Below are 12658 nucleotides of genomic sequence, written 5' to 3'. Positions count from 1 at the left end.
ACAGCAAAATGCCACAGATGCCACAAGCAATGAGGGAGCGTGCAATTGGCATGCTGACAGCAGGAATGTCAACCAGATCTGTCGCCCGTGCATTGAATGTTCATTTCTCAACCATAAGCCGTCTCCACAGGCGTTTCAGAGAATATGGCAGCACATCCAACCGGCCTCACAACCGCAGACCTCGTGTAACCACACCAGCCCAGGACCTCCACATCCAGCAGGTTCACCTCCAAGATCGTCTGAGACCAGCCACCCAGACAGCTGCTGGAACAATTGGTTTGCACAACCAAACAATTTCTGCACAAACTGTCAGAAACCGTCTCAGGGACGCTCAACTGCATGCCCGTCGTCCTCATCGGGGTCTTGACCTGACTCCAGCTCGTCGCCGTAACAGACTTGTGTGGGCAAATGCTCACATTCGATGGCGTCTGGCACGTTGGAGAGGTGTGCGCTTCACGGATGAATCATGGTTCACATTGTTCAGGGCAGATGGCAGCTGAGTCCCAGTTCTTGCATGGCCAGCACACTCACCGGACATGTCACCCATTGAGCATGTTCGGGATGTGCTTGACCGGCGTATACGACAGCGTGTACCAGTTCCCACGAATATCCAACAACCTCGCACAGCCATTGAAGTGGAGTGGACCAACATTCCACAGGCCACAATTGACAATCTGATAGACTCCATGCGACGATGTGTTGCACTGCATGAGGCAAATGGTGGTCACACCAGATACTGACCGGTTCTGGGTCCCCAGACCCCCAATAGCGCAAAAAACTGCACATTCCAGGGTGGCCTTTTGTTGTGGGCAGTCTGAGGTACACCTGTGCACTACTCATGATGTCAGATCAGCATCCTGATGTGGCACACCTGTGAGGTGGGATGGATTATCTCAATATAGCAGATGTGCCCACTACCACACATTTGGACTGATTTGTGACCACTGTTTGGGAGGGATGGTTATATTGTGTATCTGGAATGAATTTTAGGTCTCTACGTCCATCCCATGGGGAATGGGAGCAAAAACAAAAGTGTTGCGTTTATATTTTTGTTCAGTGTAGTACTGAGGCAGGTTATTGGTCGGTAGTTGGAGGGGACCGGTCCCTTCTTGGGGTCCTTGGGGATCAGGACCGTCCGGCCTTCAGTTAGCCATTCCGGGTGTCTCTCGATAACTAGCAGCTGGTTCATTTGTGCTGCCAGACGCTCGTGGAGTGCAGTCAGCTTCTTCAGCCAGTAGGCGTGAACCATGTCGGGCCCTGGTGCTGTCCAACTCTTCATACTGGAGACCCTTTCTTGGATATCTGCCACTGTGATGGTTACTGGACCCTGTTCAGGGAGGTCGCTGTGGTCTGCCCTCAGATCCTCTAGCCACTGAGCATTGCCGTTATGGGTTGCATCCTTCTCCCATATGCTCTTCCAGTATTGTTCCGTCTCCAGCCTTGGTGGTGCTGTTCTCTTATTGTTCCCTTGCCACTGAGAGTACACCTTTGCTGGTTCTGTGGAGAACAGCTGGTTTATTCTCCTGCCTTCTATCTCTCTGGTGTACCTCCTCAAGCGGCTGGCCAAGGCTGTGAGTCTTTGCTTGGCAGTTTCCAAGGCCTCAGGTATGGACAGTTTGCTGTATTTCTTATGCACCTTATTTGTCGCACCTTTCTGCAACTCCGTTAGTTGGCTAACCTCCCTCCGTGCTACTTTGATCTTGCCCTCTAGCCTCCTTCTCCATGGAGGGTACTGCCCCTTGTCGCTGTTCAACTTGTAGCCAAGCATCTCACTGATCACTGCTGCCGTATTGTAGATCAGCTTGTTAGTGTCGGTAATCGTGGTTGTAGGTATTGCCCGTAGTGCTGCATTAACATCATCTAGCAGACCTTCTGAGGGTACTTCACGTAATTGAGGGTACTTCACGTAATATATATATGTATATATATATATATATATATATATGTGTGTGTGTGTATGTGTGTGTGTGTGTGTACTTCCTGAGATACTTTGTTTTGTAATATTGCATTGATTTAATTTTACTGTCCCATTTTTGGGCTTTTTTAACAGCAATGTCCCAAATTTTGAGAAAAAAAGTATAATGAAGGCTTATAATAAACAGTTAAGTGATCATTAGTTTTTGCCATAGATTATTTTCCCACTGGTTGTAACTATGTAACACTAACCAAGGTTATTTTTGTCACCACGGCTTTTTCCCCCGTTGCTGGCGGTAAGTCCTTACAAAACTTAAGTGTCAACACATCACACGTGAAAGTGTGAATGTGAATAGAAACTAGACGGTGCCCTCGCTTCCTTCCTTGTGTAGCCTGCAGTCATTCAGTTGCAGTGTCAAGGCGTGATGCTTTCCTTGGAACGTGTGGATTTTTTTTCTTCTTGTAAATTCAGAAAAAAAGCAAAATAAATCTCATGAAAGTCGACACACTTGAAACATTTATTACGGAATCATTTTTTTCTGGTCTTTTTTTTTTTTACAATCATTATAGAATACATGTGTTCATGAATCAAGGAAAATAAAAAAGTGACTTTGTGTTAAATGACATTCTTAAAAAGCTTAGAATTAAAACACTAAAACACAACAAGGCATGTTGTTAATCCTTTTAATAAAGTATATTTTAACATTTACATACATAAACATTTGAAACAGATAAAATAGATATACGCTTAGGCTGCGATTTATTAATATATGTTTTACATTTGTGTTTACCATCTCTGATCGTTATTAAATTAAGAAAATGGAATTGCATATTTCTATTAAGAGACTATCTGTGTGGAGATGCCTGTTCCTTTTTACAGCTTTGTGTAAACTTTGAAAAAAAATGAACTTTTTGTGTCTTCTACTGAGCAGATCATCACATTTGACAAATACAGATTTGCCCAAATAAAGGTCAAAATACTGTCCAGTAAAGCTCTAAATGTCTTTAAAGGAGGTGGAAACTGTAGCAGCTATTTAATTATATTAAGGTTTGAGTCTTAAAGATTTTTTTAGGAACTTTCTGGAAAGCAGTTGCTTAAATGTAACAAATACAGAGTACTTATCGTTTCCTATTATACCAGATCAGGTATGTGATGCTTGATAGTGAATGAGAGTGATAAACGGCAATGTCACAGTGCTTTTAGTGAAGTGAACGATATACAAGTGAACAGAGCATTTCTAAGAACCCTGTTGATTATTAGAGCCAAACAAAAGACCTCAAGATCTCAACTCATCATCCTTTTTCATAAAAAAAAAAAGAGACACAAGGCATGGTGGTGCTCTCTCCAACCCAGCCGTGCCAAAATCATTGAGTGCTAAATAAAGATCAGGGACGGAATCAACTCGACTCCCCTAATTTTATGAAATATGACGGGGACAATCATGCTGAGTGGAAGTGGAACGCCTGCACAAACTCATCTGTCAATACTGAAATTAGTGATCTTACACATGTAGATGTTGTGTTTTGAGGTTCTAAGATGTGGCGCAACGTATCACATGTGTCTTAATACTACTCTATATGCTGCATTCAACTCTCCAGATACAGTGAGCACAGATGAAGTTTCATTAGCAACACTGGTAGCAGTCCGTAGAGTGGGAAATCGGACGGCGTGCATACAGACACATGTGTAGACAAGGTGTTTATTTAGAGATGCCTTTCTCTGGCTGGTGCCGCTGATGGCTATGTGCATGCCTGCCATAATAAACAAGAAGAAATATGTTAAAGTGAGTCCAGGACATACTGTGAAGTGACAGCGCTTCCAATACCTTTGACAGCTAAGAAGCTGAGGTGGAGAAAAACTGTGGTTCACCTGGTGAGGTCCTCTATGTCCACTAGCATAGCGTCCTGCTCCACATGCAGCTCATCCCTCATCAGCAGCAGCTGTACCAGCTCCTCATTTAGACCTGTTTGAAGATACAAATCCAGTCTTTGAATGTTTGTTTCCCTTGTATGATTGTATTTTATCGTGCCAAGTGTGTGCTTTTGTTGTGATGATGTTAGACAGAAATGTGTTAAAAAATAGGAAGTGAGGAAGAGAAAAACAATCCCGAAAGATATCGTATAAATTCTTAAGTGGACTGAATGTCTTTTGATACTTTATTTGATAGAAATAATAGCATAGATGGCATGAATAAAAATATTAAAATCTGATAAAGTACAGATCAGGCTTTTGGCTTGGTTTTTAATAACTAATTTGTGTCTTTATGCGTGAGTCATCTACTCACTCTGAATCTGTGAATGCAAATCATTCGTGATGACTTGCAGCTGTCCAAGACTCATGTCTCTCATGTCCCCTTGCCTCAGATTCCTCTTCATTAAACCCTCACTGATGTGGGGCAAATGGGGAAGCTGCTCGCATAAGCACACACAGACGGGAAATTACTGCACGTCAAAATGTGTCAAACATTTGAGTGTAAATAAAGACTTAAAAAGTGTTGTTGATTATTAATCAACTGGATCTCTGGATTTTTACATGACGCAGCCTCTAACTGCAACTTGCAACACGTCTGTTCACCAGTTTCAGGGGCTTTCTCATGGTAACATGCACCCACGTCTCACGTACACATAAAAACTTGAGTGTTGACCTTTTCATGTGCCTATGTAGTTTTATTATGTCATATTTACTGAAACACCAACTTACATTCCATTTTCACTTTATTTTCCTTGATATTTTAGTGCCCTTAATAATTTCCTACATTGAATTTTCCATGGAAGAGGGAATTAAGACCTCTGTGCATAAAACCCCTCTGACTCACCAAGTCAGCCACAGGTGAACGTCTGTGAAGCTGAATTTGCCTCTCTACCTCCACCTGCATGCGGGCCATGGGTCGAGCCAGAGCCAACGCCACCCGGGCCTCCTCTTGCAGCCTTCGCTGCACTCGCCAAAACCCACCGCAGTCATCTAAAGGATCTGAATCCTCCTCTCCAGTATCCCGGTCCGACAGAGATGAGCTCTGCTTACTCTGTATAGGAAGTGAGCGATACTGTGATGCAACAACAACTGCGGTCACCTCACGAGTTTAGTGGAACAGAAACACACATAAAACCCACATATGGTGACACAGAGAGACTCGGACACATACCACAGGTGACAGCGGTGTGTCTAGGCTGGTCTCTGTCCTGCTGTCTTCAGCATCGCTGTCCTTGTCGCTGCTGCTGTCATTAACAAAACACACCTGCAGGTTCACCCCACTCTGCAGCCTGAGAACACAAATGCAATATTCAGAGGCGCTCAGATCGCACCCGTTTTAGTCAGAATCACACATTAGAGAGCACAGGCCAATGCTGTTTGCACACAAGAAGCAAACACCATTTAAAATGCATATAAGCATGAAAAGTGGTAAGGCAAAGAGTGAAAACAGTTCATCCATTCTCTTCCGCTTAGTGAAAACAGTCACTTAAAAAAAAAAAAAAAAGACAGCGTCAGAAGAAAGTTTCACAGTTTGCTTATGAGTTGTGATTCTGAGGAAGACCAACTGGATTTTTACACCACAACACAAAAAGTCATTTGCATTTGTTTAGTTTCTTGTCTATTTTCTTTGTTTTCATTTGTTTAGGGCAAAACTTATAAATGCATTTGAAAAAGTGAAAATCAGACAATAAAGGTTATGTTTGAGTTATTTCATTTGATGCTTAGCTAAGTCTACAGGCCTATTTAATCTTGCTGTGTGTTACGCTTTGGTGTCCTGCCTGTCAATGTATCTGAATTTTGAAGTCTGTAACTCAGTGTAGCAAAACAAAAATTTCCTGATTTTTCCAGCTGTTAAAGCTTCCCAAGATGTTGCTTCATTACAATGGCGTGGTCCACACATTCATTCTCATATTAACTTATAATTAATCTAATCAACTGTTTTTGCTGGCTAACACATGAATGCGAAATTGGCTAACAATAATTCACATGATATTAATTCATTTTTGTTGACATTTGTTGGATTCACATGTCAGTGATGCAGTCTGGGTACACATTGGTTAGGGCTGGTCAGTTCACCTAAAATGAACCAAAACCAACATTTAGAACCTCTAACTGATTTAATCTTACGAATGTCGGTTATTTTTAAAAATTATTTTTATTTTTCTGTCAATACAGAATTCGTTTAAAGCACACTCTGCCCTGTCCAGTCTGCCACATGGAAGCATCATGTAGGAAAAGTTAAACATAGGGCCAAATAAAATTAATGTGTCCCTTATTTGGAGACATTTTTGGCTACAGGAGAGTCAACCTCAAACAAAAAGAAGAAAACTGAGAGAAAAATGGTTGAAGCGACTAACAGAAATACCGCCAGTATATTTCAACACTTGGAGCACAACAATATTACATTAGCTAACTGCTCAAGCTTTAATTAATATTAAACATTTAGTTTAGCGGCATATTTACAATAAAAAACCTAATTAATTAATCGCAATCAAGGTAAAATGTTTGCCCATTGACTTTGAATTTCTGCATATATTCATATTTCCAGTGGTTCCTCCATATTGGAATTTTTGGCACATCCCAAAAATTGTTTAGCTAGATCCAAAGATTTAATCACAGATATGGAAACAGCATAGTAAAGCATAAAGCCTTTTATTTATTCAGATTTCTGTTACTTTAGGTCACACAGCAGGTTAGGATAGTATTCATTATGAAACAATTCATCCGACTTTACAACAATGTGAGCAAAGACTCTTTTTCCCATTTCATAAACAAGGTCTTTAAAAATGGTCGGTAACATCTCTTATACAGAAGTGAAGGAAAAAAAACCTTAACCTCAGCCTTTCCAAGGGTTCAAAACACCATTTATTCAATTCCAGATCATGATACTGAAAGAACCTAACAACCCAAAGTAACCTTCCCCTACACTAAGACAAAAACAATTACTTAAACAACACCTCACTAACTCTTTTTGGAATTTCCACCCTAAACTACACCCCGTTACACCTTTACCTCCAACGGGGGAGGGGGTCACATGCTCAATTCCACCAATTGTAGCTGTGGATAACTGTGTCAGGCATTACTTCTTCTTTCGCAAGCTGACGAAACTACTTTCTCAAACATCTACAGTAACGAAGGACAGCCCCACTGTGTGACATAAACTAAAGGGTATTGTGGGAAAAAGGAAAAAAAAAAGTTGGGAGCCAAAAAGCTACTGGAGGTCAACTGGTGTCACGGAGAGAAAGAGTACTGATGTAAGTGCTGCGGCTTTGGTTAACCACGGGGAGTCTGTCATAATGCAAGTCGTTCCAGTTGCATTACATGTTTTTCTATCCAAAACTGCAGACGTGAAATGTCATTTCCATGGAAACTAGTATGTTATTTGATTTCTATCAAATATAGTACTATTTACAATGATATTTTATAAGAAGATATAAAATATTCTCTAAGTAAGTAAAAAAATTACTGATCAACTTATTTTATTTGCATTGCAAAAATAAACAACAAGTCTGACAAATTTAAAAAAAAACATTGAATACTAATGTTTAAAAAATAAAATATTTGGATATTTCGGATATTTAAAAAAATATTACACTGTCCTTTTATTTTTATTATTTAATGATTTAACGGGCAGGTTGGTGGCACAGAGTTCGAAGAGAGCTGTCTGATTTGAGAACATCATGTCTGAACTGTGTCCCACCATGAAGCTGGGGCATCGCTTAGTTTCTGTGTGGGCAGCTCATCATGCAACAGAGATTAACCACAGTGCCATGCTCTACGTTCCCATTCTTTCCATACTCTCTAGATAGCCCAATGTCAGTCCCTTTAGACTGACTGTAAACATAACTGTGGCACTCCGGGAAAGCTTTCACTTTCACTTTGCATGTCTGTGACTTAAATGACTCACTCTCATCCTCTGTTGTTGCATAGTCCGTATGAAACCAGCCATGATAATTAAACGTACACACAACTCCAGAACGTCACTGCTTCTAGATAAATTTCTACCAAGGAAAACTATTCCACCTCCCTAATTTGTTTGTTGTAGTTTTCAGCTAACAGTTGTTAGTCAACAAATGACGTAATCTGATGATTAATCCCCTCTCCTGGCTGTAAAGGTCTTAACCCTTTAGCACCCAAGTATAATACAGGTTAAGTGGAGTTATTTTGTACATTTTCTCTGTAAAATCACCAGATAACTCTCATTACTGTGAATCATTTGAATTTCCTCTCCCAAAAATGGCTGAGGACTTACAGTAATGTAAAATGCAGGTAATAAAACCTAGGCGGAGCTGAATTTTATGTCCTTCTTTACACTGCAGTATTTTGTGAATGCTTTTTGCTTCAATGATACACTAAATATCCCCCCAAAAGCTCTTCTTCTCTTCTTTCTGAAACCATTTGAATTTTGTCTCTAGCAGAAATGGTAACCGAGTCAAGGTCATTTGAAAGAGCTTGTAAAATGGGCCCTCCACAAGGCCTATTGTAAATAAAGGGTTAACTTAAGGTGCTTCCATGATACAGTTGGCATCTCAGAGACGCGGCCAACAAAATAAATAAATACATACATAAAAAAAATATTTTCATGAGAGCTAGACTTTAATATGAAAAGGCTTTGTGAGAACTGAGAGCTTCAGGAAACCAAATGAGTTTGATGAAATTCAGTTCACCAAATTTCAGTGATTTTTTTATTTTTTATTTTTATTTTATTGTACATCACTGCGCTCGGAAGATGTTCAAATGCAGTCAGAATGACATATAAAGCCAACAATCTATCACATTATTACTGTTACTATTCAAAATGAACCATTCTCTTCTGCTTGCTCACACATACACTCAGTCAAACGCACCGAGACGAAGGGCCGTTCTTGCTGCAGCTGGTGTAGATGACTGGCTCATCGTCATAGAAACTGCCAAGGGCAAGTTTCTGCCTGATGGACTCTCTCTCATTCCTCTGGGCCTGCCACAAACAGAGAAACGTGGAAGCACAAAGAATATTAACACAGACGAGGCTCCTGTGCTGCCGTCTCTCTCTGCTTGATTTGCCAAGTGGGTCGCTTATTGACAAGGAAGACTGATGAAATTCATAAACAAATGCATAAATTCAGGTAATACCAAAATGAGAGGACACTCTCATTTCTTCTAATCAACTATAAATCCGGTTACACCCGATTAAGAGGGAAAATGTGATGAATTCACATCTACCGTCTACTTTTGATTCCATGTATGAATATGAGTATTAAAACATTCATTATCTGCTACTACTACCAGCTGACAGCCTGTCCAGGATTTCTCATCTGATGCGTGTAAACAGTAGTATTGAAATAGATGTATAGAAAATGATTAAACGAATGAATCTGGCAGATGCAGTCCTCATTAACACTTCAGAGAAACGTACTGTTTCAATTCTGAGAGACAGTGCACATAATGTTTTCCCCCCACAGGCCAGGCCCAGAAAAGACTGAAGAATGAAACAAGAAATAGGTGTATCTATCCAGTTATGTCAGTGCATCTGAATGCATTTTTATTAAAGATCTTTGTTCATTACAATCATAGGATTGTAGTGACGGTGAATCATCCATAAATGGCTTCTTTCACTAATTTATGCATCACATTTCATCATCAAAACAGCAGGTACTATTTAAACTGGTTAAAAAAATTCCATTGCATTCTTTTAGTGCTGCTGATTCAAAATGCCGTGTCACTGTGGGCTGGTGTTTTACAGCTTCCTCTTCCTATGTGACTAGTTTCTTTTGACCGACGTCCCATTTTTCATACTTTTTGTTTCACTTTAATGACATTGGATCTTTATGTTCTGCCCCCTTTCCCTCATCTGTATTTCTCATTCTTTTCCCCTTTAACCTTTTGAGCTTCCACACCCGAGCCTTCTATCTCGTTTCCTTTTATTTCACTTCATCTCAGCTTTCAGTCTGTAGCTCCCCCTTTGAACCGATTTCATTTTTTCCCCTTGGATCCTCACAACATGATTTTCTATTCTGGCATCAAAGGGAAAGTATTTATATATGATGGATTTGAGCCAAAAACATCTGCTAAAGCTGCCTGAGTTTGTGTGTGCTCTTTGGAACCACACATATATTGAATAACACTTCTAAAATTAGGCACGTTTCTCTTATGTTTCAGCATTTGTACTCAAAATAGCTGCAAAACTGATACATACACATACACACACCACTACACCCTCTTTTTTTGTGACGCATCCTTAGATGAGGATGTGACGTAAAAGCATAAATGAGTTCATCGCCATCATTCTCCAAACCAACGCTGGCCCCTGCTCACCCACTTCAGACATACAGATGCCCTCCTTACTAACAAAATGACTACACGAGCACATGCACCCCCACAAGCCCAAAATTGTACCCCTTATAAAGAATGTACATGGTATGATGAATGCAAATGTAGAAAGATTTTAGTTCCTATTCAAACAAAAGATAGTATAACATACAATGATATAGATATCAATGATCTGAGATGGAAAATTGTGTCAAATCTGACTGAACAAATGCAGGAGCATACATATTACACAGATATATTCGAGCACAACCACATACGAACACGCCCACTCCCTTTTCCACTCATCCCATACGGCTGATTTATCTACAGCATCACACCCATGATGGATACCTATCATGTATACCTTTAAATAGCTTGTTAAATGCTACAGACCCATCAGAATCACACACTAAATGCAAGCAAATACAAATCCACACACCTGGTAAATGCGTTTCTCTTGGTGCACCATCCTTCAGCGCATCGTACTAAAACAGCCGTCCTGCCCTCCTCTACACTGCAGTGAAACTAGACCCAGGAGACCCTCTCTTATACCGCAGCTCCGTGCAGGAGAGCGAGGGTGGGAGGAAGGGATGACAGAGCGGGGAGGGGAGAGGCAGCAGATAGGGGAGGGTGGGGAGACGTGGGAGCAAGAGAGGAAGGAGTGGGCAGCGACGGAAGCAGAGGAGGAGAGAGAAATCAAGGGAGGGGAAAGAAGCTGCTGCTCAGTGCTGCCACTGCTTTCCTGATCTGTTATCTGTACCTCCATCTTCCTCTATTTTCTCTCTTGTCTTCTCCTCTTCACCTTTCCTTTACTGGAAGGAGAGGGACAAATAATAAATCTGTGTTTCTGATAAATTGAGGCAGACATTTTGGATCTACAAAAAAAATGGCAGGTGGACTAGGCTAGAAGGCCTAATGGATGAGAATGCAACAAAATACTTAGAGGCCATAGCTGGTTCTCTAATAGATCAACATCTGATTATTGGCCTTACACAGCGTAGTAGATTTATTATATTTGTTTTGTCTTCTGGAGGAATTTCCTACAGCCTCATCCCACATCAAAGGTACAAGTGTAATGAGCCGTAAGAGGCATAAGGAAGCACATGACGCATTTGTCCACATGTGCATAAACAACCAGTGTTGCACACACACACACACACAGGCTTGCAGTTAGTTCCCACAGTGCAGTTGTTCACTGATTAAATGACTAAAGACTGAGTCATCTTCCTTCTTTCATCAACATCAAGCCAAATATTCTCAGTCTCTCCATGCCAGGAATTTTTGCTTATGGAAAATATGCTGCATATATATATATATATATGAATGCTGCATGCATATAAAAACAGTTACAGAACTGCATATTGCAAATATGGCAATAAACACAGCCTGTTGTTGCACTTGTCTTTTACCCAAATTTAATTTTTTCCCTATAGCCCATTCCTTTTTATTTGGAGAAGTCTCTTCAACAGCTACAAGAGACGTAGCCATCAGAATAAGTGTCCTCATTTATTTCCATGTGTGGATCAAACAACAGACACAGTGAATCACTCACAGAGATGCTGGACAGCCTGGTTCTTGCTACACTGTAACAGTGATCTGCCTGTGGTGCAAAGATATCCTTAAGCTCCTCTGCCCAGCTGTGACTGTTTACCATGCATCCTAGTCTTCCTCCCTGATGCTGTGCATCTTCCCACCAGTGGCACGTTGTGGCCTTTCTAGTGAATACGTCTCCCTCCTCTTCCTCATCCATGTCCACATCATAGTCCTCCATAAAGATACAAAGTAGAGTAGGCGGAGCAAATTTTAGAGATGGAGGAGGAGCTGAGAGATCTGGTCGGGAATCTAGCCAGACATAAACAGGAGAGGAATACAGATCTTTGACCAAAATTAGTTGTTTAAACGACGGCTGTTCCAGTCTATTTAATGCACGGTATCTTAATGTTTCCTGTGGTAGCATGGATAGAAAAAAATAGATTATATAACAAAATGAGATTTAAAAAATGTAGAATTTCAGTCTGATTTTAATCCTTTCATTAAGTTCATTTAAACAAAGCCACAAAATAAATCTATAGCCTGATACAAACATCCAAATTCTTTGTCACTAGTAAAAAGATAAAGCAAAATCCTGTGTGCCACAAAACGCTCACCTTGGCTAAAGAGATGAAACCACTTCTTTAAATGATTGAATAATTTAACCAGCTGCAGCAAGACACACGCAGTGTTGCATGAATGATCTACTTGATTTCTTGTTCTGGAGCTCTGGACCCTCCAAGTAGCGTTTAGAAAATGAAGTGGCTGAACGACAATGAGCATGTCTGGATTCAGAGTCCAGCATTACACGTCGTTCAGTTGTCACGTGTGGTTGAATTTCAGCGAAGTGCGTACACACAGTCACGGAGTGCCCAAGGGGGAAGAGCACTGTAAAAATATATAGGAGCAGACAGAATAGGGTCTGTATGTGCAGTGGGTGAATGGGATTTATGC

The 12658-nt window shown here is 40.7% G+C and overlaps 1 protein-coding gene across 3 annotated transcripts; it reads right to left on the bottom strand.

Moving 5' to 3' along the window:
- Positions 1-3614: 3614 nt before the first annotated feature.
- On the bottom strand, positions 3615-11945 carry LOC146613472 (schwannomin-interacting protein 1). 3 transcript variants are annotated; one of them, XM_085378237.1, is made up of 7 exons: positions 11727-11945; positions 8734-8843; positions 5058-5175; positions 4731-4937; positions 4200-4323; positions 3785-3878; positions 3615-3666 (listed from the first exon to the last, which is right to left on the bottom strand). In XM_085378237.1, the coding sequence occupies exons 1-7, from the start codon at positions 11943-11945 to the stop codon at positions 3615-3617; spliced, it is 924 nt and encodes a 307-aa protein (XP_085234363.1). The 3 variants fall into 3 exon arrangements, with proteins under 3 accessions (XP_085234363.1, XP_085234364.1, XP_085234365.1); XM_085378238.1 differs by having other exon boundaries at positions 11826-11945; XM_085378239.1 differs by lacking the exon at positions 11727-11945 and adding an exon at positions 10614-10643.
- Positions 11946-12658: the final 713 nt, after the last annotated feature.

Source organism: Diplotaxodon limnothrissa, linkage group LG18, assembly GCF_057381915.1.
Source record: "Diplotaxodon limnothrissa isolate DT_005_m linkage group LG18, D_limnothrissa_male_GT1.1, whole genome shotgun sequence".
In the NCBI taxonomy this organism is placed as follows: Eukaryota; Metazoa; Chordata; class Actinopteri; order Cichliformes; family Cichlidae; genus Diplotaxodon; species Diplotaxodon limnothrissa.
The sequence above is the reverse complement of the archived record's forward strand: the minus strand, read 5'-3'. Positions and strand labels throughout refer to the sequence as shown.